This window comes from Octopus sinensis, linkage group LG18 (assembly GCF_006345805.1).
Source record: "Octopus sinensis linkage group LG18, ASM634580v1, whole genome shotgun sequence".
Lineage (NCBI taxonomy): Eukaryota > Metazoa > Mollusca > Cephalopoda > Octopoda > Octopodidae > Octopus > Octopus sinensis.
The window spans coordinates 33983150-34009701 of NC_043014.1; the positions used below are offsets into that span (position 1 = coordinate 33983150).

Genomic DNA, 26552 nt, shown 5'->3' on the forward strand with positions numbered 1-26552 from the left:
ATGTAGGTGTTTTATATATATATGTGTGTGTGTGTGTGTGTGTAGGTGATCCTTCGTGTGTGTGTGTGTGTGTGTGTGTGCACGTGTAACTTTGGAATCTGTTTCTGCCATCAAAAATATAGTATGAATATAATTGTAAATAATAGACGATAGAAAGAAAAATGAAATTTACTGCTGCATTTGACGTGGCTTAGAAATTAAATGTCAGTCACATCACCACTACAGCGAAATTAACTAGCGCTACTTATTGTTACTAGTTATGTTAAAGGTAACGTCTATAATAACGACACCGGTTAGTGAAGACAGCATGGCAGATCTACCATCACATGGTTGTCGGCAACCTTCTACCGAATCATCGCGCGGTATTAAAGTCGGTTCCCGAAAAAGTCAAGTAAGAAACATTCTCTTTCGTTTGTGAATAGACATTATCCCCAACCTTGACATTTTTTTTTTTCAGATATTTAATTCAAAGTTCTAGTTTGCCGGTCTAGTAAATTAGTTGGTGACATCTCTGATTTCTAACTCATACAAACACGCGTATCTTCTCCTTCTCTGTTATAATTATCGCTATAAAGTTGAAAGAAAATTTTATAAAGTACTAACTTCGCTATTATTGTATATTTTCTTTTATTTGTAAGCTGAGATTGAATTTTCTATCATATTTAACTTTGGGGGCCGGCCTATAAAAAAGTCTTTAAAGTATGCGAAGTATCTATTGGCCGGTGATTCTACTTAAGTGATCATTTCACACTAGGTCGATAATATCGATTTTCGATATGGGTAGATATTTTCTCGATCACAGAGGCTGAAAGTCAAGTTCGTTCCTGCTGTTGATTGAATCCAGTGAAAAACATATGCATAGCTTTTGATAATCTTCTGTATTTCGATATCAACATTTAAACCAGTGCACAGAATTAAATTTCTGCAACCGCTATATGATCGACCACAAGCTGTCATATAACTTTTGTGTGTGTTCTTTTTTTAATTTAATATACCAAATATATAAATAAAATAGCACCCCAATAAAAATTAAACTTGTTTATTTCGCTTTTATTTATTTTTTTATAATTCTAACTAAGTTTCAAAAACTCAAGGACCACCTAATTTTCGGTAATAACCTGCCGATGCATGTTTAACTTTTATTCTGTCTAATCTTATCACTAACTTGACTAGGCTTTCCCATTTTAACTTGGTATCATTGATTATCTTCTCGAGTAGATTGCAGTGTTGCATTGATAAGGTTAAAATATAATCAGCAAGTATTTAGTAAGACAAGCTTCTCTGTTATCTTGATATGTTTTCTTTTAAGAAATCTGGTTATTTTAAAAGTTGTTTTGTCCTGCAGTCATTTCGTTACTACAGGTGTCTCCGGTTTATTTAATGAGGGGGAAATGTGATGTCTTATTCATACCTTTTCCCCGATGGCTTTGGTTTGTGTAAGCAAAGATAGGTTGTTATCTCTCGGAATTGCCAACCTCTATATAAACAATGGCTTAAGCAGCAGGTTTTTATGTGTTTCAGTCATTGAAATGCAGCCATGCTAGGGCATCGCCTTCACAAGTTTTAGTCGAACAAATCGACCCCAGTACTTGTGGGGAATTTTTTTTTTTGTATTCTTTCTTTTTAAGTCTAGTACTTATTCTTTCGTTCATTGTGGTAGAACCGCTAAAGCACGGGACGTAAACATGCCAACGTTGGTTGTCAATTAGTGGAGAGGGGTCCCACACACACACATAAATATACGACGAACTTCTACGCAGTTTCTGTCTGCCAAATTTACTCACAATGCATTGGTTAGCGTAGAAGACACTTTCCCAAAGTGCCCTACAGTGGGTCTGAACCTGAAGCCACATACTTCGAAAGCAAGCCTCTTAAACACACAACCATACCTAATTTTATATATGTAATATGATGAATGGAAAAAGTTCGATGAACTCCCTCTAGTTGTCAAAACAAACGAGAGATAACTCTAATAAGATCACTTGAACACTATCACTATAATTAATTTCGATTCTCCCCTCATTTACCATTCACTACATTCAACCCTACCCAACCATCTCAACATTCACCCCTGTCTCCTCTCTAATAATTTCTCACTCTACCCTCACACTCTTGCAACCTGTACCCATCCACCCTTCCTAATCTTCTGTACACACTCTCTATCTCTATTCCCCTTGAGGATATAGTCTGATACTTCGTCACTACTATCTTTATCTCTTTCCAGCTCCCTCCTAATTACTTCAATAGGAAGGGCATCAACTGTACAAAAGTAGACATTGGAGCTGAATGCAGTCCTCCAACCTTGTTGGACCCTGTTAAACTGTCCAATCCATGCCTGCATGAATATACTAGAATGTAGTTTCTGATGTAGAGAAAGATGAGATTGTGTAGGCAGAACTCTGTTCAGTGTACATGATGTAAACTATAGACACAAACAAATCTGTAGCGAGATGATGAGCAGGCTGACAGGGACAGTAGATTTTATATGTATCTGATGATTAGGGACACTCATGAAATAGATTCTCTTAAATGCTTTCACAATTCCCTAGAAGTAGTTAATGGCTTTGTAAGGGACCATGCAACATGAAGCAACAAGAATGGCTCTTTTGTACCACATCACACAGGGTTAATATCTAGATCTGCACCCAGTAGGAAAAATGGAAACAAAAATGTGTAACAGTTGTAATGCACTGTATATTAAAGGAATAATCCAGAAATAAAATTTGACTGTTCACCTTTTAAAACCTCTAATTTTAAAGTAAGCTGTGTGACATGGTTGATTGAGACAGCTAATACTTCTCAATTGCACTCAATTTTCCTGCTCAAAACACCCCAAAAAAACTATGAAACCTAACAGCTTTTAATGTTCTACATTCAACCCCACTGTGCAGCCTCTTTGGTAAATGTCTCCTTCCATACATCACATTAATACAAGCTTTGTGAGTAAAATTTGATAGACTGAAACTGTGGAAACTCATTAAAGAGATTGTTTTTGTTCTTGGGTGGTAGACTTAACCCTTTCATTACCATATTTCTGTTGAAATACTCTTTTACTTGTTTCTGTCATTTGACTGCGGCCATGCTGGAGCACCGCCTTTAGTTGAGCAAATCGACCCCAGGACTTATTCTTTGTAAGCCTAGTTCTTATTCTATCGGTCACTTTTGTCGAACCGCTAAGTTACGGGGACGTAAACACACCAGCATCGGTTGTCAAATGATGCTGGGGTAACAAACACAGACACACAAACATATATATATATATATATATATATATCCTTTCCTCCCTTGGACACACAAAGACCTGTTGAGGCAAGCAAAGTCGATATCGAACCTCATCCGACGACAGGCATCTATGCCAATCCCCCTTTGCTTGCGAAGACCTGTTGGGGCAAGTGAAATCGAAATTGAACCAATCCTATGACTGGCACCCAGCAGGTGCCAGGACCTCTGGACTGGAGATACGTAAAAAGCACTATCTGAATCGTGGCCGATGCCAGCGCCGCTTCGACTGGCTTCCGTGTCGGTGGCACGTAAAAAGCACCATCTGAATCGTGGCCGAAGCCAGTGCCGCCTCGACTGGCTTCCGTGCAGGTGGCACGTAAAATGCACCAATCCGACCGTGGCCAATGCCAGCCTCACCTGGCACCAGTGCAGGTGGCACGTAAAAAGCACCCACTACACTCTCAGAGTGGTTGGCGTTAGGAAGGGCATCCAGCTGTAGAAACTTTGCCAGATAAGACCGGAGCCTGGTGCAGCCTTCTGGCTTCCCAGATCCCCGGTCGAACCGTCCAACCCATGCTAGCATGGAGAACGGACGTTAAACGATGATGATGATGATATATAGGCATATATACGATGGGCTTCTTTCAGTTTCCGTCTACCAAATCCACTTACAAGGCTTTGGTCGGCCTGAGGCCATAGTAGAAGACACTTGCCCAAGAACCATGTGGTTGGTAAGCAAGCTACTTACCACACAGCCACTCAGAATTTGAACTGACATTATTTCTGAGTCCTCATTAAATCAGCTTGGTGAAGAGTCTGGAGTAGTTGTTGACTTAGTGGTGACCTCACCAAAAGTTGGTCAGATGACAGCAACCTTGTTCAGTTAGAAATTTACTAAACCTACGTGCCATCTACTTAATCTCTCTGTAGAATTATTTACACAACTTATGTTATAGATCAGTTGTAAGTGGCTTGCTTACCAACTACATGGTTCCGGGTTCAGTCCTACTGCATGGCACCTTGAGCAAGTTTCTTCTTCTATAACCTTGGGCCGACCAAAGCCTTGTGAGTGGATTTGGTAGACGGAAACTGAAAGAAGCCTGTCCTGTGTGTGTGTGTATATATATATGTATATATATATATAGCCATCTAGTCTGGTGCAACCATCTGGTTTGCCAGACCTCAGTCAAATCGTCCAACCCATGCTATCATGGAAAGCGGATGTTAAACGATGATGATGATGATGATATATATATAGATATATATATATATATATATAGATATAAATATATATATATATATATATATATATATATATATATATATATATATATATATATATATATATATAAAATAAGTACTAGGTGTACAAAGAATAAGTCCTGGGATCGATTTGTTTGGTTAAAGGTGGTGCCCCAGCATGGCTGCAGTCAAATGACTGAAACAAATAAAAGAATATATGTGTGTGTGTGTAGGTATATAGTTGTATGTATGTGTTTATTATACATGTGTGTATATATCTTGTATATACTGTGTGTGTGTGTCTGTGTGATTATATTTAACACAGTGATGAATTTTCAGTATGCTGATCCCTATAATAAAATGAATGTGAACCATTTTATAAATAAATGTCAGTGTCACACAATCTATATATTCAAATGACAGCAGACAGGGTTTATGGATTCTGTTCTGAACTGTGTTTGTGTGGCAATGGGAAAAGTAGAAGGAGTTAAATACTATTGTCTAATTTCAACAAGCCTGCTGAACTTTCACTTTGTTTGCTAAAAGCAAAGAACACCACCACTGCCACCTTCACTGTAAATAAAGAAGAGAACAAGTTCAAACAAAACTTCTATGTGTTCACACTGCCTGCTAGAGATAGCCAGCAATCAAATTTCCATGAAATCATGCCCTACTGTCATGAAAAAAGAGGATCCTATTGGATAATATATTCCTAGATAAGATACAATGTAGCTGAAGGAAAATATCTCTGAAAAGCTGTTTGGGACAGTGGATTGAAGGAATTCTTAGGATATCAAGCAATTGTGTCTTATGGTATCTATCTTGACTTTTTGCATTTTGGATTTAAAATTCCACCTCTGTCACTAGCTTTCAGGTTGAAAGATATGGGTCCTCCAGGACCCTTTTAGCTATGATAGGACTCTAATATGTGTCCTATGATGTGCCCAATTGTAGCGGCTCTTCAGTTGCATCAATAACAGGAGCGGGCCTTGTACTTTTTCTTTTTCTTTTTGTTTGAAGAAATGAAAATTCTTTATTTTATTACAACATTTAAATACAAAGAAACAGGAAAGAAAAAGAAAGAAATTGGGTGGGGGGAGTAAAGTAGCAGAAGATGGAGGGAGAGTGATAGGCCACATGCTCGTGAGGTTGTGAGTTCGAATCCCAGACCGGGCTGCATGTTGTGTTCTTGAGCAAGACACTTTTTTTTCACGTTGCTCCAGTTCACTCAGCTGTAGAAATGAGTTGCGACATCACAGGTGCCAAGCTGTATCGGCCTTTGCCTTTTCCTTGGATAATATTAGTGGCGTGGAGAGGGGAGGCTGGTATGCATGGGCGACTGCTGGTCTTCCATAAACAACATTGCCCGGACTTGTGCTTGGGAGGGTAACTTTCTAGGTGCAATCCCACAGTCAGTCATAACCAAAGGGGGTCTCAATCTTGTAGTTATGAGATTTTGATGATGTGATTTGTCTATTTTTAGAATAAGATTGCAGATAACAAGATGTGAGAATCCAGGTCTGGACAGTTTGAACATAAAAATAGGTAGAATATTTGGGCCGGATATGGTTGGTTTAAATGCTAAAGGGTTGATTGGTCATGATGATAATGATGAAGATTTTAACTCTGGAGAAACCACATGTCCAGACAGTTGCACTGCAACCCATACTGCCTCATCTATTATATAAAATCCATTCTGTCTGTCTGTGTGTGTGTCTTCTGGGATCTCGGGCATTCTCCATCCGATTGCGCTCAAATTTGATATGTAGATACTGACGGTATCAGGGTGTGTATAAGTCTTGAAAAAATTACAAAAATCGATTCCAGGTGAGAATGCGATCGATAAAGCATTCTTTGGAATAGAAAAAAAGTCTATCGTTATTTCTTCTTTTGCTGGTGTCTCAAATTTAGGTTAAATCAGTGTTTCTCAAAGGGGAGGCCTATGGGATGGTCATACAAGTTGTTTTGAGAAAATTTGGTTTAAATGTTTGGCAAGTCAGCACCATCCATTGGACGGTGAGGTGTTTTGCTCGTTAGATATATATATTTAGAGAGACACACACACACACACTCACTCACTCTCTCTCTCTCTTTCTCATATACTGCTTTTATTGGTGATTAAATTTGTACAATCAATTAATTAGGAACCCCCTAATTAATTGTTTAGTAACTTATAAATGAGGTCATATTAAATTAATATATGGTAAATGAATTATTAATATGGCAAATTTCTGTACCATAACAGAGAAAGCTGCTTATTAATTAGTTTGTATTATTAATTATGTAGTAAATACTTCAGTTAAATAATTATCTCTTGATATGTGTGCAGGTCCCACCTATGTATGCAACGCGTGATAATACCCCTACCACACCCTGGATATAACACTCTAATTGGGTATATATGTGAATGTGGATTAAATATGTTTGTATGTAGTCTCTTGTTTAATTGGTGACCAAACTTCTGACATTTTTCTATACAGTTGACAGACATGTCTAGAGCACCAGGCATCTGAACCACTGCTGTTTAGCCTTTATCTGTAAGCCCCCACCTCACTCCACCCCACCACCTGCTGTATATTAAAGGTGGCCTACAAACAGTTCACTGTCTTGCTATTCATGTTAGCGTTTTTTTTTACTGGTAATTGCCATGCATAGTTGTGTTATATATTTACAATATTGTTTATTGTTTTGCAACAATAACTCTTACCTGTTAGTTGCATGATTTGGCTGGCTGGTTAGGTTTTGTGAAGTGGTTTGGCTGCCAGTCATTGTTCATTTATCTGTCTATCTACCTGTGTGTATGTGTAGCAATTATTGAGTGGTGGCATCATTGGTTACAGATTTTCAACAAACGGTATTCACTGGTTCACTGCAGTGAAAGTAACAAGGGAGTGTCTATATACTGTATACAGAACAAATTTCACAAAGGACTTCATTTGAATCCATCCCCCCAGATATACTCTTCTACTACTACTACTAATAATAATAATAATTGGAAGTGTTATCATTAACTGATTGGAAGGGTTATCATGTACATTGTTTTGTCTTGGTATAAAAGATGGGCTACAGCAAATATTCTGCTCAATACCACTGATTTGCTTGTCAGTTGTTTGACCTTAACCAGTTGACCATGTCCCTTAGTGGCTGATGATATGTGCATCTCTGATCACGAGCAGAAGTAGTGGGGGAGCATCATAGCCATGTGTTGAAAGGAATTCTTAGAGGTTTGGATAATTCACCTTTGGAAACATGGGTGGTTCGTTCAACATCCTTAAACAACCCTTATTCAGGCACCTTTTGAGCGGGATGGGTTACTTGATCAGAAGAAAATTCTAACTGGGCCCCATCTGCAAGGTCATGCGCTGTTTATCTTGATATGAAATCATGTCGCGCACATGGTTGTGATGCATGTGCCTGGTGTACTCTTATCAGACGGGTGGTCATGGTGGGTATATTGGGCTTCGTATATTTGTGCCCCAGTGTTACTTTGATGGCATGCACTGCTCTCTCACTAAATGATAATTTCTACTATAGGCACAAGAGCCTGAAATTTCAGGGGACTAGTTGATTACGTCGACCCCGGTGCTCAGGTGGTACTTATTTTATCGAGCCCAAAAGGATAAATGGCAAAGTTGACCCCAGCAGAATTTGAACTTAGAATGTAAAGACGGATGAAATGCCATTAAGCATTTTACCCAACAGCTCACTGCCTTAAAATAATAAAAATAATAATAACAATAATAATCATTTCTACTAAAGGCACAAGGCCTGAAATTTTGGGGGAGGGCACTAGTCAATTACATCAATCCCAGTGTTTCACTGGTACTTAATTTATTGACCCTGAAAGGATGAAAGGCAAAGTCAAGCTCAGCAGAATTTGAACTCTGAACATAAAGATGGACAAAATGCTGCTAAGCATTTTGTCAGCTCACCACCTTGATGATAATAATAATAATTATAATTTCTTATAATAAGCACAGAACCAGGAATTTGGTAGGCGGGAGCAGTTGATTAGATCAACCCCAGTACTTAACTAGTACTTAGTTTTATTGGCCTCAGTAATATTACTTCTTAACCCCACCCCCTCCCCGCCCTCCTCACCCAGTGCTTATTAGTTATTCATTTTATCAACCCTGGAAGGATGAAAGGAGGTAAAGTTCACCCCAGCAAGATTTGAACTTGCAATATATATTTCTTTACTACCCACAAGGGGCTAAACATAGAGGGGACAAACAAGGACGGACAAAGAGATTAAGTCGATTACATCGACCCCAGTGCATAACTGGTACTTAATTTATCGACCCCGAAAGGATGAAAGGTAAAGTCGACCTCGACGGAATTTGAACTCAGAACGTAACGGCAGACGAAATACGGCTACGCATTTCGCCCGGCGTGCTAACGTTTCTGCCAGCTAGAGAGCCAGAAATAAATACAATGTCTATGTGCAAGTATGAATGGGAGTGTGTGTGTGTGTGTATCTGTCTGTGTGCATGTCTGTAGTGGGAAAGCTACTGGTTTTGTACCTTAACATTCTTAGGCTGAAAAGTTGAGTTATGAAGGGGGTGGGGTACTTGTTGTAGTTGTGTCTTTCTCTCTGGCTCTTCCCCTCCCCATCTGACTCAGTCATTTATTTATTCCTGTGATATTCTTGTTTGTTATTCCAGCTTGCTCTCATCCAAACCCAGACTGTGATTGATGCTCTGAAGGGGAAATGTGACGATGAAATCACGATAGGTATGTTATCTCTTTATGCACTTGTCTCTACACACATATGCACATGCAAACACAGGTGTGTTCTCACACAGGGAAACGCATATATACACACGCACATCCTCTTCATATAGGCATACACATGTGATCTTTTAAGTAGATTGCCCAAACCTTCACACCTTTCTGACAAATGTGCAGTATGGTCCTCAAGTAAACAAAACAGATCTATAACATACCCAGAGGTATGGATCAGTGAACAGGACCGAATTGCTCCAACAAATGTCTACTTGATTAAAACTAAAATAAAATAAATAAACACACCCTTTTAAAGCCTAGCCAGGCTCATGGGCCCGGTTTCCCAGTTTCTATGGCGTATGTGTTACCCAGCTGGACGGGATGCCAGTCCATCGCAGTATTATTTTTGCTAGCTGAGTGGACTGGAGCAACGTGAAATGAAGAGTTTTGCTCAAGAACACAACGTGTCGCCCGGTCCAGGAATCGAAACCACAATCTTACAATCATGATGCTGACACTGTAACTACTAAGCCACACACCTTCACTGATTAAAACTAACCTGGGACAGAAAACAAAAGCAAGAATATCATTCCATGCACACACACACACACGTTTTATATATATATATATATACATAAGTTGTAATAATGAAGTGAAACCAAATAGTGATATTTTGAAATCATTTAATATGTATGTTTTAGGTCTGTGTGATGTCAAACCTTCCTTAGTTAAATTATATGCACTTTCTGACAAGTTGTGGTGCACCTGAGCACTGTATACAATAATTTCATTATTATTATAGAATTACAATGTAATGATCTATATTTTTTTTTACATAAGATTTTGCTGGGAAACTTATAAATTAACATATATATATGTATAAACAGTCCAATAATGTGTAAAGTTAATAAAAGAAAATGGAGAGTAAAATATTTATATATTGTTTGGATTCTGAAAGGGCATTTTGTGTCAGCTTTTTTTTCTCCTTTGTTACACAAACACACACACATGCACATAATTATTTCTCTTCTTTTTCCATATGTACCATAGTGAAGAAAGATACTATAGGAGACAAAAATCTGGATAATCCCTTATATGCAGTAAGTTGACATTTTCAGTTCACCTTGTCTCCTTTGTTTCATAAATACTTTGATAAATTTTGTTTTGTTTTATTGTGGACTTGCCTGACAGACAGTGCTACAGTTCTCCCACTTATACTCTGATTCATAGTTAATCTATCACCATTATTTTCTTCACAATGTTTGTTATCAGTCTTTCAAATAGCCCTCATAAATATTGTCATTTATCTTGGTTTTCTCTGTCTGTCACTGAACCTTAATTCTTGAGACAAATACAGGAGGAGGTGGGGGATATCACTGGAAAATTTGGGAGGGTGTTAAGAATGAGATATGGCAGTCATAAGATGTAAGGTGATCAGTGGAAAATAAAATGGAAAACACCCACTACACTCACGGAGTGGTTGGCGTTAGGAAGGGCATCCAACTGTAGAAACACTGCCAAATCAGACTGGAGCCTGGTACAGCCTCCATGGCTTACCAGACTGGTCGTACCGTCCAATCCATGCTAGCATGGAAAACGGACGTTAAATGATGATGATGATGGTATTGAGAATAAGGGATGGATGCTAAAAACAAATGATTCCAAGGAGAGAATGAAATAGGTTGTAGTACAAAAGGGAATGAAATATGTGCAGTTTTACAACAGTTGAGTGAAGGTGCATTGCTTATTGTTAGGGTATTCAATTTATGATTGTATAGCCATGAGTTCAATTCCCAGCAGTGTGTTGGGTCCTTGAGCAAAATACTTTATTTCACTTTACTCCAGTCCATTCAGTTGGTAAAAATGAGTTGTACCTGTATACCAAAGGGTCAGCCTTGTCACATTCTGTATCACATTGAATCTCTCTGAGAAGTACATTAAGGGTACATGTGTCTGGAGTGTTCTGCCTCTTGCACATTAATTTCACAAGCAAGCTGTTCCATTGATTGGATCATCTTGATCATCTGTCATTGTAACTAATGAAATGCCAGTATTTTTCTACAGCAGCTGAATAGTGTCATAGTTAGGAGGGTGATGGTAGAGATGTGTGTTAGGAAGGCTTAACCACAATTCTGTTTTTATATATTTCTATTCTGTTATACATACTCCACAATTATAATTCTAATCTGTTATAAATACTCAATAATTATAATCTGTTATATACACTCTGTAATTCTATATTGTATACACACACACCACATTTCTATTTCATCACATTATAATCCAGTGTTTTCCCTTTTATTCTTATCTATTCTGTTTCACTTGTTCTTTCCTTTTTGTTCCTCTCCTCAATCATTAACTAACAATTTTCTCCAACTTCAGATAGATTCCAAGAACCTTTTCACCAAGGAACTCGAAGATGCTTTATTAAACGGAGATGTTGATTTTCTTGTTCATTCATTAAAAGACCTTCCTACTTGTCTTGATGATCGGTTTGTCGTGGCAGCTATCCTGAAGTGAGTTCTTTGTTATTGTAAAATTTTATGAAACGATAGTTACATGAAATATTGAAGTGATGCCTTTGGGTTATTATAGTAAGTTAAGTTAAGTTAATTTTTTGGCTCAAAAAGCAAAAAGCAAGGCCATGTAGGGGGACATGGAGTTATGTACAGGGAGGGTGTTCATGCAAAGAGTTCAGGCCATTTCTGGTCAAGAGAGACTTTGAACCGAGTGGTCGTCGGCATCTTCACTATCACGTCCGGCAGCTTATTCCACAGATCCGCAACCCGGACGGAGAAAGCCCCTCTCCTTCGATTGAGATGAAATTGTCGCAGATAGAGCTTTTTGGAGTGACCCCGCAGCCGACGCTCTGGAGCAGGAGTGAAAAACAGCTCTTTCGAGTAATTTGCTGTGTACTTATAGTACATTGTGTATTGTTGTATAGTACAGTATATCATCATCATCATCATCTTTGAACATTCGTTCTCCATGCTAGTTACATGAAATATTGTTTTTGAGTTTTGGCACAAGGCCAGCAATTTCAAGGCAAGGGTAGGTTAATTAGATCAACTCCAGTGATCAACTGATACTTATTTTATCATCTTTGAAAGGATTGGAGCCTGGTGCAGCTATCTGGTTTGCCAGTCCTCAGTCAAATCGTCCAACCCATGCTAGCATGGAAAGCGGACGTTAAACGATTATGATGATGAATTTATTAAGTATCTTTAACATACAACTAATATATGCTTTTGTTCTGATTGTACACATAATTTCCATTTGATTTATTTTTCTTCTTTTTTAGACGAGACAGTCCTTACGATGCCCTTGTTATGCACCGCTCTTCAGATTGCAAGGATTTGGCATTGCTACCTCCTGGAAGGTACATTTTCTTGTCAACTTTCATCTTTTCCATTTACAAATACTTTTACTACCAGTTTGTATATAATATTCATTGGTTAAGACTGCTTCAATCAATCACTCAATCATTTTCTGTTTTTAACCCTTTATCATTCAGATTACTCTGTCAAACATTGATTACTTATTCAAATTGGTTTGAATTAATCATGTATTATCCCATAGCTTTGAGATTAGAGGTCAATGATGTGCTTGAATATTTTTAGAATGACATTGTATAGTAGGAGTGAAGGCTGAATTTGGCCAGTTTGAATATAAAACATGTAGAATATTTGTGCCCGTGCTAGTAGGGTGCCAAGAGCACCATCCGAGCGTGATCGTTGCCAGAGCAGCCAACTGGCTTCGTGCCAGTGGCACGTAAAAGGGCACCATTTGAGTGTGATCATTACCAACGTTGCCTTACTGGCACCTGTGCCAGTGGCATGTGTAAAAAGATTCGCGCAAGGTCATTGCCAGTACCTCCTGACTGGCCCCCATGCCGGTGGCACATAAAAAGCACCCACTACACTCTCAGAGTGGTTAGCGTTAGGAAGGGCATCCAGCTGTAGAAAATCTGCCAGATCAAGATTGGAGCCTGGTGTGGCCGTCTGATTCATCAGCCCTCAGTCAAAATCGTCTGACCCATGCTAGCATGGAAAGCGGACGTTAAATGTTGATGATGATGGCTGGTTTCAATGCTAATGGGTTAAATTTTATGCCAGTGACACATAAAAGGCAGCCATGCTGGCAACACATAGCAGACACCCAGTACACTCTATGGAGAGGCTGAGGCCAGGAAGGGCATCCAGCTGTAGAAACCAAGCCAAAACAGGCTGGAGCCTGATGCAGCTCTCTGGCTCACCATCTCCAGTCAAACCATCTTACCCATACCAGTATGGAAAATGAACACTAAATGATGGCAACGATTTAAATGCTGTCTAATGGCAGTAAAATGAAGGTTTCAGAAAAAGTTGTCAATGTTGTCCTGAATATGACACAGGCAAATCTAAAGACACATTGTTCAGTAAATGCAACAGTAATAATAAAATCAACCAGCAACAAGCTTGGTATACTGTGGTGGATCATTGTACAATATGTAATGACTGCATTGTTAGATACTGTTTATATTATGGTAGCTAACTGTATGACATGGTGAACATGGTATCAGATATTGTTATACTGTAGGTGCTGGTGGGGCTGTGTGGTAAGAATCTTGCTTCCCAACCACATGTTTCTAGGTTCAGTCCCACTATGTAGCACCTTAGGCAAGTGTCTTCTACTATAGCTTTAGGCTGTCTAAAGCCTTGTGAATGGGTTTGGTAGATGGAAACTGAAAAAAGCCCATCATATGTATGTGTGTGTGCAGGCATGGTTGTGTGGTAAGAAGCCCATTATATATATATATATATATATAATATATGTATGTGTGTGTGTTTTTGCATCTGTGTTCACATCCCCATAACTTAGCAGTTTGGCAAAAGAGAGCAATGAAATAAGTAGCAGACTTTTAAAAAAAAGTGAGTACTGAGGTTGTTTCATTTCACTAAAAATTCCTCAAGGCAGTGCCACAGCATGGCCACAGTCTAATGGCTGAAACAAGTAAAAGATAAAAGATATAGTAGAATGCATAGATAGGCATGTGTGTGTGAGTGTTTGGGTGAATGTGAAGAGATGATAAGTGGTTCTAAAGCAACAGATATATTTAAATTCACTGTAATGGTGTTTAATTATTGAATATTTGTAGATGGTAGCATGTTGGATTACGATCTGGTTTAAACTGGTTCTCATGTCTTTATCTTTTACTTGATTCAGCCATTGAATTGTGGCCATGCTGGGGCACTACCTTGAAGGGTTTAGTCAAACAACTCAACCTCATTATTTACATTTGACGGATATTTGTCCTCATCTTGTTTGTTATTAACACAATGTTTCGGCTGATATACCCTCCAGCCTTCATCAGAAGAAAATTTTTTTTAAAAACCCCACCTGATGAAGGCTGGAGGGTATATCAGCCGAAACATTGTGTTAACAACAAACAAGATGAGGACAAATATCCATCAAATGTAAATAATGTACATAATTCCTCATCTCTTAAATATAGAACTGATCTCAGCCTTAATACTTATTTTTAAGTCTGGTACTTATTGTATCAGTCTCTTTTGCTGAACTGCTAAGTTGCAGGGATATAAACAACTGATGTTGTCCAGTGGTGGTTGGGGTAACAAACACGAACACACACATACACATGATGGATTTCTTTGCAGTTTCTGGGGAGAATTCGTACTCCTCCACTTTTATAAATCTGTGACTGTGTTCCTATGTAAGAAAGGTATGGAGGCCTGTAGCTTAGTGGTTAGGGTATATGGCTCATAATTGTAAGGTCAAGAGTTCAATTCTAAGCAGCATGTTATGTCCTTGAGCAAGACTTTTTGTTTCTTGTGGCTTCAGTCCACTCAGCTGGCAAGAATGAGTTGTACCTGCATTTCAAAGGCTCAGCTTTGTCCCATTCTGTGTCACACTGAATCTCCCTGAGAACTATTTGAAAGGTACACGTGTCTGTGGAGTGCTCAGCCACTTGCACATTATTTTCACTTACAAGTAAGCACCAGTCATATACTGGGAGAATTTGATTCGTACTCCTCCACTTTTATAAATATGTGACTGTATTCCTGTGTAAGAAAGGCATGGAGACATGTAGCTTAGTGGTTAAGGTATGTGGCTCATGATAGTAAGGTTCTGGGTTCAATTCCCAGCAGCATGTGTCCTTGTGCAAGACACCTTATTTCAGCTGGTAAAAATGAGTAGTACCTGTATTTCAAAGAGCGAGCCTTGTCACATTCTGTGTTACACTGAATCTCCCTGAGAACTACTTGAAGTGTACAGATATCCGTGGAGTACTCAGCCACTTGCATGTTAATTTCATGAGCAGGCTGTTCTATTGATCAAATCAACTGGAACACTCATCCTCATAACCAATGGAGTGCCAGTTAAGAAATCATCGTCTTAGCCAAGTTCTCCAATGGAATGTCTTCTAGATAATCATCGTTATTGTTGTCATTTAGTACCAGATCATTCCTTATTAAACATATAATCCTATGAGCAGGAGTGGCTGTGTGGTAAATAGCTTGCTAACCAACCACATGGTTCCAGGTTCAGTCCCACTGCGTGGCATCTTGGGCAAGTGTCTTCTGCTATAGCCCCAGGCTGACCAACGCCTTGTGAGTGGATTTGGTAGATGGAAACTGAAAGAAGCCTGTTGTATATATGTATGTGTTTGTCCACCTAGCATTGCTTGACAACCGATGCTGGTGTGTTTACGTCTCTGTCACTTAGCGGTTTGGCAAAAGAGACCGATAGAATAAGTACTGGGCTTACAAAAAATAAGTCCCGGGGTCGATTTGCTTGACTAATGGCGGTGCTCCAGCATGGCCACAGTCAAATGACTGAAACAAGTAAAAGAGAAAGAAAGAGATGAGCAAAAGCATTCCATTTGTGATAATTTAATTCTTTTCTAAGATAGTAAGGAATATTTAGCTGCTATTTCTTGTAGGTTGAGTCACAGTGTAAATGTCCTCTCATTTTTTGCTTTCACCAATTTGTTAACTCATGTTAAAGTCTGTTATTATATTACAGTGTCATAGGTACCAGTTCACTACGGAGAATTGCCCAGCTCAAGCGTAAATATCCACACTTAGTCTTTGAAAGTATTGTATCCTTTGGACATTCGTTTGTCATTTATTCTTTTATTTATTTGTTGTTTATTGTTTGTTGTCTTTGTTTTATTGTGTTGTTGTTTTTTGGCTCTGTGTTATACTTGATCAAGTAGACCGCCAACCAAAGGCATATCAGTTGTGATAATCCCACTTTTTTTTTTTGCTAGGTATATTGTGTCCTAGCCATCCTTATTTAGTGTGTGTTTTAATTTGCTAGAAAAAAATTTGTGATCAAATCTGTTTCACTTGTGACCATAGTATATCTAGGACTACAGTATACAATATATCTTTCACAGTTAAGTTTACTTTGACTCTCAGTTTTGGCTGCTATTTCTTGCAGTCATGGTGACCACATAGAAGCTCATGCTTTGACTTGATATTGTTTAGCCTCAGATAAGCTTTGAACATGAAGAACTATGGTCAGAGCTTATCAAATCATTACAGTACCTATTTCTTTACTACCCACAAGGGGCTAAACACTGAGGGGACAAACAAGGACAGACTAACGGATCAAGTCGATTATATCGACCCCAGTGCGTAACTGGTACTTAATTTATTGACTCCGAAAGGATGACAGGCAAAGTCGACCTCGGCGGAATTTGAACTCACAACATAACGACAAACGAAAAACGGCTACACATTTCGCCCGGCGTGCTAACATTTCTGCCAGCTCGCAGCCTTAAATCATCACAGTACCATCTACTTTACAGACAAAATGTATTTTGGATTTCAATACCAAATGTGGTCTTCCATTCTGAAGACAGAGGGAAGTGATTTGTGGGAGAATTAGCTGCTTTCTTTGCAGGTCTACTGACCATGTAGAAGCTGCCTTGTTGACTCAATATGTAATTGGTTTTGTGAAGTGAACTGTTGTAGCCCAAGGCCTTAGTTTCTGTTATGTTCTTTTGTTAATCCAGGTAGAGAAGCATCAGTTGAACCCTGTAGCTTCTGTTCTGTTACTTTACTTGATATTCAGTGAAGTGGTGTGAGTCCAAGCCTGTAGCTTTTTCTTCTGCTATCTTCTGTGTCCATATGTGATTGAAGACTCCTACGAATGTTAGCAGTAGAGACATGTAAAGTAGTGTCCGTTCTTGCACAACAGTTGTACTTTCTTCAGATTCAGCAGTGGTTGTTGGCAAACCAATACAACCTAGACCTGGCCATGCACTCTAACTTCAAGGAACCCTTACTAGGGTGTCAATGGTACTTATTCTAGGTAGGTAGTCACTCTAGCTTGGTGGTTGGTGTTTTCTACCCTAGCTCAGTAGTCACTGTTGGTCGCCCTAATTTAGTAGGCACCCTAGGTAGATGGTCAATGTTTGTTACACCAGCTAGGTGATTACTGATGGTCACCCCGGTTAGGTAATCAAAGTATTTATCACCCTGCCCAAAGCAGAACAGTTAATTATTTATAATCATATCTAGAGTGTTTCCTTAACTATGTTTCCTAGAGAGGTAACCTGAATACAAGATTTAAAAAACTAGATGAAAACAACACATATAATGCCATGATTCTTGCAGTTGCTGGATTAGACAGGATGAACATGTCTCATCGAATAACAAAGGTAAAGAGACCTCTTTTCACACTTTAGCTGTTCACATCAACAATTTAACATTTCATGCCTTGACATTGGTATAATGTCATTTTTAGTTTAATTAAATTTTTTTTTCTTCTTTTCACAATAATCAAGGCTGTATGATTAAGAAGTTTGCTTCCCAGCCACAAGGTCTCACGTTCGGTCACTTTATGTGGAACCTTGTGCAAGTGTCTTCTAACATAGCCCTGGACTGACCATAGCCTTATGAGTGGATTTTGGAGATTGAAGCTCATTGTATGTGTGTGTGCATGCACTTGTATCTTAACTTTGCATGATGGTTGTAAATGAGTGTAATATTATTCATTTCCATTATTTTGTGGAAACCTGTTAGGCCATACTCTTTACTCTTTTACTTGTTTCTGTCATTTGACTGCGGCCATGCTGGAGCACCACCTTTAGTCGAGCAAATCGACCCTAGGACTTATTATTTGTAAGCCTAGTACTTATTCTATCAGTCTCTTTTGCCGAACCGCTAAGTTACAAGGACATAAACACACCAGCATTGGTTGTCAAGCGATGTTGGTGGGGGACAAACATATACACACACATACATACATATATATATATATATATATATATAATATATATATATATATATATATATATATATATTATATATATATATATACATACACATACATACATATATACGACGTGCTTCTTTCAGTTTCTGTCTACCAAATCCACTCACTAGGCTTTGGTCGGCCCGAGGCTATAGTAGAAGACACTTGCCCAAGGTGCCATGCAGTGGGACTGAACCCAGAACCATGTGGTTGGTAAGCAAGCTACTTACCACACAGCCAGTCCTGCACCATATGGAAATATTATTTTCCTCAAATCTGCTTCAATAAACTCCATCCAATTCATGCAAGTATGGAAAAGTGGAGATTAAAATGAAGCAAAATATCAATTGATTTCTGGACATGAATGTTTTTATATATTTCACCAGGTATTAGAGGAAGATGAATGTATGTATGCTGTTAGCCAAGGAGCCATTTGTGTGGAATGTCGCCGTGATGATGAAAAGATGCGACAGATTTTAGCCTCCATCAATGATGAAGAAACAGTTCTACGGTGTGTTGCAGAAAGGACATTGCTGAAGAAAATGGTATCCCTTTTATATATGTGTTCCCTTTCTATAAAAATGATATTGTTTGGTCATTGCTACCATCATTTTAGTGTCCAGTTTCCATTCTGACACAAATGTGATAGGTCTGCAATACAGCATGTAGCCCTTTATTTCACTTGCTTGTCTTAATATGTGTGAGGCTCAACAGCATCATATTTAACATAACCATTTCTCTCCATATCTTCCTCTGCCACAAGATCTCCCACAGACATTACACACACGCACGCATGCACACACATACACACACACACCATTTATTTACTCCTTCATCTAGTCTCCATTCACACCACATCTTCATTATTATGCATGTCAGTGTGTTGGAAGCAATACAAGCTAAAGGTTCATCTCTTGACAAGGATCCCTTAGCTTTCCCTGGAACAAGGAGTCAGATCAAATTGTTGTTCATACTGAACAACAATTATGTTGAATCCAGATCAATTATCCTGGGACCCTTTTGGTTTGACCGGCAGTTTTTGACGTAATTTCTAGATAAATAAAAAATTTTAAACTTCGTATACTGGTAGAATGTGTTTATAAAACATCTTTTTCTCTTGGCTTTATTGAGAAAATTCTATAGTTTGTAAGATATTTGTTGTTTTTTCTTCAATTTCTGCAATTTCAACCAATCACTGACGTCCATTGAGGTAAAAAAAAACATTCTATGCCGTATAAATATGTCCCTCGTTTAAGAAACAGATTGGGTTTATTTACATTTGTGAAGAAAAAAAGATACCCTAACCCTAAAACAGATTGAAATGCAATAGATCGATACTAGGGTCATAATCATGGGTGACAATTTCATATGACACCGCTAGAAAAAACTGCCATTCAAACCAAAAAGATCCCTCTTTTTATACTAACCTACTCCAAATTGTCCCTGGTTCTATGATTCAAACTTCTTGTTTTAAAGAAATCTAAATACAAACCTTCCTTTAAAGTTTCACGTTAATTTATATTCCAAACACTAGATTATTAATGACAAGATTATTTTATCAAATTCTTCATTATTTTCAAAATTAATTGAAACAAAAATAGTGTTTTTCAACAGAAATAGAGTAACAAAAAGGGTTAATCTGATGTATGAAAACCAACTCTAGTTCTCATGAACCTCTAGATAAAGTACAATCAATTACTGTAATCCAGAATTCACTTAGCAAATCCCTACCCTCTGTAAAATATTTACTACCCAATGAGATGAACTTTATGTAGTTATTGTTTAGCCCTAAGTTAGTTCTAATCCAGTAGGCTTATGATTGAAGCTATTCCATCTTTGACCACCTCTTCTTTCTTAATATGCAGAAAACCCAGGAATACCTTATCCAACATGTCTTCCTTTAAGATGGTAAAGTGTGATTAGTAGGAGATTTGGTTATTATTTAACACACTCACCGGTAAAATTCCCACTTATTTCTTATTTTCATTTTCCTAAAATTTTCGTTACATCCTGCAACCTTTTCAATAGTCTTGACTCTCTCCTAAAATTTTCGTTGCGTCTTGCAACCTTTTCAATAGTCTTGACTCTCTCCTAAAATTTTTGTTGTATCTTGCAACCTTTTCAGTAGTCTTGACTCTCTCCTAAAATTTTCGTTGCGTCTTGCAACCTTTTCAATAGTCTTGACTCTCTCCTAAAATTTTCGTTGCGTCTTGCAACCTTTTCAATAGTCTTGACTCTCTCCTAAAATTTTCATTGTGTCTTGCAACCTTTTCAATATTTGGTTACTATTCCTTGTAGATTAAGTAACAACTGAAAGATTACTTCATTTGTTTGTCCTTTACATGGTTGCCTGACTTGGTAGAAGTAGAGGCCAGTTGGAGCACTATAGAATTGATGAAGATTTATGACTATAGAGCAGTATTTCTCAACCATTTTTAACCTATGAATCCCTTTGATCCCTATTTTACTCGGATGGATCCTCCTAGCTAAAAATTCATATTTTATTTTATTAGGAATTGTTTTTAAAAAATTATTAAAATATTTTGTGTATTGTAGAAGCATGACCAATTTATTGCATGTAAACTTTAGTGACAAAATTTTATGTGACTCCCAAGGGCCATATGGAACCCAGTTGGGAACCACTGGTATATAGTGTGAAATATAAGTGTACCCATCTCCTAAGTGCTACAGAACTTGTAAAGGTCAATGTTTAGTTCTGGTTTAATGGTGCTTAGTTGATGATGGATAAATCCTTGCTAGAGAGGAAGTGCCTATTTCTGAACTAATGCTTACCTATTTAAGTGTACTGCTCAAATACACAACACATCACCTACTGTAGATTTGATGTCAAGCTCTATGAGCTTGTGCTTCAATATTCTATCAATTCAGCCCTTTGTGCTTTTCCATTTGTTTTTTAGAAAAAGCAATTGAAACTAATTTCATACTAGCATAACAACAAGAATTATTTTTATTGCTTTCATTGATAGATTGTTTTGTCTCCACTCCGTGAGATAGTCTGGAATATCATTATAAAAACACTTACGTTCTTTATTGTATTGATAAACAACAAAGACGCTTATATTTAGTTGCTTGACATGTCCCTCATATTATATATTATCATCTTTTAAAAGGAAAGCTATCTTTGATAGCACTGTACTAGATACGCTTTGAATAAAGACTAGATAGCTACTGGGTCATCTTTGATCATAACTCTCCTGGATTAGAACTTATTTAAAATTAACCACACCATATATATTATATATCCAGTCGCCATGATAGATCATTAGCCACTACACACATTTTTTTTCTCTCCTTGTTTTTTCTGTGTCCCTTTCTGTAGAAGAGCGTAGGCTCGAAACGTAAAATACTTTTTCTATTCCTGAGCGTTATACTAATACATGTTTGTTTTGTACACCACCTGTCTTCATGTTTTGTTTTTTTCGTAAACTCTCCCTATATATATTATGTATTCAATGCCTAACTTGGATCAAAGAAGTTTTTAAAGTACAGCCTTCTTGTTTTTTATTTGTCAATAGGAAGGTGGTTGCAGTGTTCCCATCGGTACCAAAACTACCATTGAGAACAACACGGTAAGTTGTTTGAGATTTCATGTTGGTGTCTGTTAATGGCAATAGGTATGAGTGTATATCATTACATCAGGGTGAGTTGATGGAAGTAGATTAGAGTTGTATGTCATTACATCAGAGTGTGTTCATGACTGTTTGTTGGAGAAGATACAACAATTGTATGCTATTCTTTCACTGGAACTGCTTGACTCAGTAACTGTGTATGTTTGTTAATAAAACTGAAAGCACTTTCATAAACCAAAGAGTGCTGTATTGTCCTTTGGGTAGTTGCTATTATTCTATGTGCCACACAACTGGGACATTGAAATAAAGTGTTCTCCTATCTTCCTGCCCAGAGACACTACAAAGTTTGAACTCAGGATCCAGGAACTGGTAGTCCAGTACCTCATCCATTCAGCTGGGCATCTGGCCATAGAAAATTTGTCTCAGTGAATTTTGTCTGATCCATGTCAGCAGGGAAAAGTGACATTAAAAACGTTTGTTTCTCCAAGTATTGAAATATGGAAAAACATTTTTCAAGCAGAATCTTTGAAGATGGTTTTGTTTTGTGGCTTCCAAAAAGAATAAAAAGTAAAGTTAACTCTGGCAGGGTTTGATCTCAGAATTGTGTAGCATGAAACATTAGACTAGTCTGTCAAAATTATGCATGCAGTCTTCTAGTTTCAACATTAGAAGACAATATTGGTTTCAAATTTTGGCACAAGGCCAGCAATTTCAAGGAAGCAGGTAAGTCAATTACATTGACTCTAGTACTCAACTGGCACTTATTTTATTGACCGCCAAAAGAATGAAAGACAAAGTCAAACTCAGCAGAATTTGAAGTCAGAACATAGAGACAGACAAAATACTGCTAAGCATTTCGCCCAGCATGCTAGTGATTCTGTTTGCTCACTGCCTATTAGAAGACAATATTGAAAAGTGGTTTAAGGTTGTGAACAACAGAATCATTAGCATGCTTGACAAAATGCTTAGTGGTATTTCATCTGTCTTCAAGTTCTCGGTTCAAATGCACCTTTCATCTTTTCAATATCAGTTGAGCACTAGGGTAGATATAATCGACTTAATCCCTCCCCTGAAATTGCTCTAATATTAAAATGTGGTTAAGGAAGCAGCTTCATTCACCTCTAAAGCAATATATTGATGTTGTTTATGTAATATTCTTCAGTAAAGAATACAATCTAGTTCAACTAATTGCCTGACCCAAGTTTGATACTTGGTTCAAATGAGAGATCTAGTTCCCAAGTAGTAGCTTGCTCAGACTTGTAAACTGGTGACCTAACCTAAACTGTAATGTAACTTAAATTGGTGACCTCTCTCAAATTGTTTGCTTGGACCATGTTGATGACTCGACACAAACTGATGGCCCAGCACAAACAAGTTATGTTTTATTTTAGTTTCAATAGATCACAATCATCATCATCCTTTAATGTCTGTTTTCCATGCTGGCATAGGTTGGACTAATCTATCTAACATTTGAAAGAAGGAAAAATTCAGTGTAGATTTTAAATAATTCATGAGTTATTCTTGTCAGAATCTATAAGTTTTCTGGGGTTTTCTACTCATTTCAGTTGACTATTAAAGCTGGCATCTTCAGTAAAGATGGCCCAGAATGTATCATAGATGTAGCAGAAGTACAGCTTCCAGGAGATGAAGAGCCTCCATTGAAAAAGGTAAGCTAATATGTTGTCTGTTTCTCTTCTCTTCTCTTCTCTCTCTCTCTCTCTCTCTCTCATATTATAATCCAACACATACTGTACTCTGTCTCCACCATCCTGTATAGTGATGTCTGTACAGTAATGTCAGAACAGACTTCACTGAATTTGTCTTTCAGCTCTTAGCCATTTAAACCAGCCATATATCCAGCCCAAATATTCTTTGTTTTATGTTCAAACAAACCAGATCTAGCCTCTTACACCAAACCTACAATGACATTCTAAAAATAAATAATCACATCATTGAAATCTTAAAGCTGTGAGCTACTCTTTACTTGTTTCAGTCATGTGGCCATGCTGGAGCACCGCCTTTAGTCGAGTGAATCAACCCCAGGACTTATTCTTTTTAAGCCTAGTACTTATTCTATTGGTCTTTTTTGCCGAACCATTAAGTTACGGGGACGTAAACATACCAGCATCGGTTGCCAAGCAATGTTGGGGGAGACAAACACAGACATACAAACATATACACACACACACCTATATATATATATATATATATATATATATATATATATATATATATATTATATATATATATACATATATTTATGATGGGCTTCTTTCAGTTTCCATCTACCAAATCCACTCAAGGCTTTGGTCAACCCAAGGCTAAAGTAGAAGACACTTGCCCAAGTTGCCACACAGTGGGACTGAACCCAGAATCATGTGGTTCATAAGCAAGCTACTTACCAAACAGCCACTCCTATGCCTATATGATAATGCATGATTTATTCAAAACCATATGAATAATAAGCATTACAATTGGAAGAATAATCTGAACACCAAAGGGTTAATCTGATCATATCAAGCCCAAATATTCCACTTGTTTTATGTTCAAACTGGCCAGATCCAGCCTCTCACACCTATCCTATAATGTCATTCTAAAAATAAACAATCACATCATTGAAGTAATGAAATTGCAAGATAATACTTGATTACTTAAAATCAATGTGAGTAAATAAGCATTACATTTGACTAATTAATCTGCATGCTAATTTGTTTACTATTGTTATTGTTGCTGCTGCTTTTCCATCTTCTCTTACTTTATTTGTCTCTTTTCCTATACTTTTTTTTGCTTTTCTTTACCTTTTATTTACATTTCTTTTCCTTTTCTTCTATTGATGTCAATCTCCCACAGCTCCCCTATTATTTGTTATGAATGAAGGTAGAGGTTCACCTAGCTGCCAAGAGCCTGGTTCACATCAATAATTAATGCAACAGTTTTCTGTTCCTTCCTTCTTTCCTCACTCTTCTTCTCACTCGTCTTGTTGATGATGAACACTTGACTGCTAGAGACAACAGTGATTCATTTCCCCACCACTGATATCTAGATTGACAATGCCAAAACAGATGCTGGTGTCACAATTAGCCAGTGAGCTTGTTAAAAATATAGATATTTGCAACAGAAGCAGCATTAATACCAGGAGGTACTATTGATCCCTACTTAAACATGGATGTTTTGTACTGCAGTGGATACCATGAGAGAAACTCTCACATTGGGTTTTGGTGCAAAATGCATTCTTGTTTATATCACTAGTGGGGAGATAAATGCCTGCCACCTCTTCACATGATTTCGTCCTTCCTTGGTCTTGTCAATGTTGGATGCCCAATCACTAGAGATAGCAGCAACTCATCTCCCTGCCAGTGGTATATAAAATAACAATACCAGAACAGGCACTGAAATTGTGATTAGCCAGTGAGCTCGTTAAAATATATATATTTGCGACATAAGCAGTATTAATATTGAGAGGTAATATTTTTCCTACCTAAAAGTGGGTGTTCTGTTAGAACAAGCTATACGGCAGGGGATACCATGAGAGAAACTCTGATATTGGCTTTTGGTGCAAAATGCACTCTTTTTTTATATTGCTAGCAGGGTGATAATTTAAAAATTACTCCAACAATAATAATAACATTTTCTGATACAATTTCTCAAATTTTGTTGCAGGATGACCTTGGTGAGGCAGACTACACACACATTGTGGCACCAAACATTTCAACAGGCAGACTTAAGGCAGCCAGGAATGTTGGCATTGAACTGGCGGAGAAACTTATGACAGACGAAGGTCGGAAAATATTGGCGGCAGCAAAGCAAGCAGTGGCAAAAATAAAGGACATCTGCAAGAAGACTTGATTATATAGGAGAATGAAATGATAGTTGAGATGCTGCTGCTGCTGGTGATGATGCTTGTTATGATGATGCTGGTGATGGGGAATGTTCCAGCTTTGCTAATATCTAGCATTCTCAGTGTTAGATACTTCTTGAAATAAACGAACAAAGGGTGCTAAATACACATGTAGATTACTTACGTTTATACACACAAACACACACACACACACACATGCAAGAGCACAAACCTCAATGTTATTCTTAATGCTAGAAGAATAACTGCATGAACAAATATGTGCCTCTATATAGATGGGAATGTATGTATCTATAAGTATGGCTGGCTTGTATGTGTTATATTTATCTAATACATACATTATTATAATTCCACTGAACAAACAAATGTATGTATGTGTGGTGTGTGTGTGTATATATATATATACACATATATACATGTATATATGTTTGTGTATGTGTATATATATATACACACACACACACATATATACATATATGTTTGTTTATATATACATATATATATCTGTATATATATATATACACACAAACATGCATTTATACATATATATATATATATATATATATATGTATATATACAAACACCCCCACACACACACACACAGACACACACATGCAAGAGCACAAACCTCAATGTTATTCTTAATGCTA

The 26552-nt window shown here is 37.6% G+C and overlaps 1 protein-coding gene across 2 annotated transcripts; it reads left to right on the plus strand.

The window, feature by feature from the left end:
• Positions 1–179: 179 nt before the first annotated feature.
• LOC115221449 (porphobilinogen deaminase) lies at positions 180–26328 on the plus strand. 2 transcript variants are annotated; one of them, XM_036510861.1, is made up of 12 exons: positions 180–391; positions 9129–9198; positions 10240–10289; positions 11572–11705; positions 12491–12568; positions 16216–16291; positions 17747–17860; positions 18843–19001; positions 21993–22046; positions 23612–23713; positions 25707–25921; positions 25952–26328. In XM_036510861.1, the coding sequence occupies exons 1-11, from the start codon at positions 260–262 to the stop codon at positions 25890–25892; spliced, it is 1155 nt and encodes a 384-aa protein (XP_036366754.1). In that variant the 5' UTR covers positions 180–259; the 3' UTR covers positions 25893–25921; positions 25952–26328. The 2 variants fall into 2 exon arrangements, with proteins under 2 accessions (XP_036366754.1, XP_029647494.1); XM_029791634.2 differs by having other exon boundaries at positions 25707–26328.
• Positions 26329–26552: the final 224 nt, after the last annotated feature.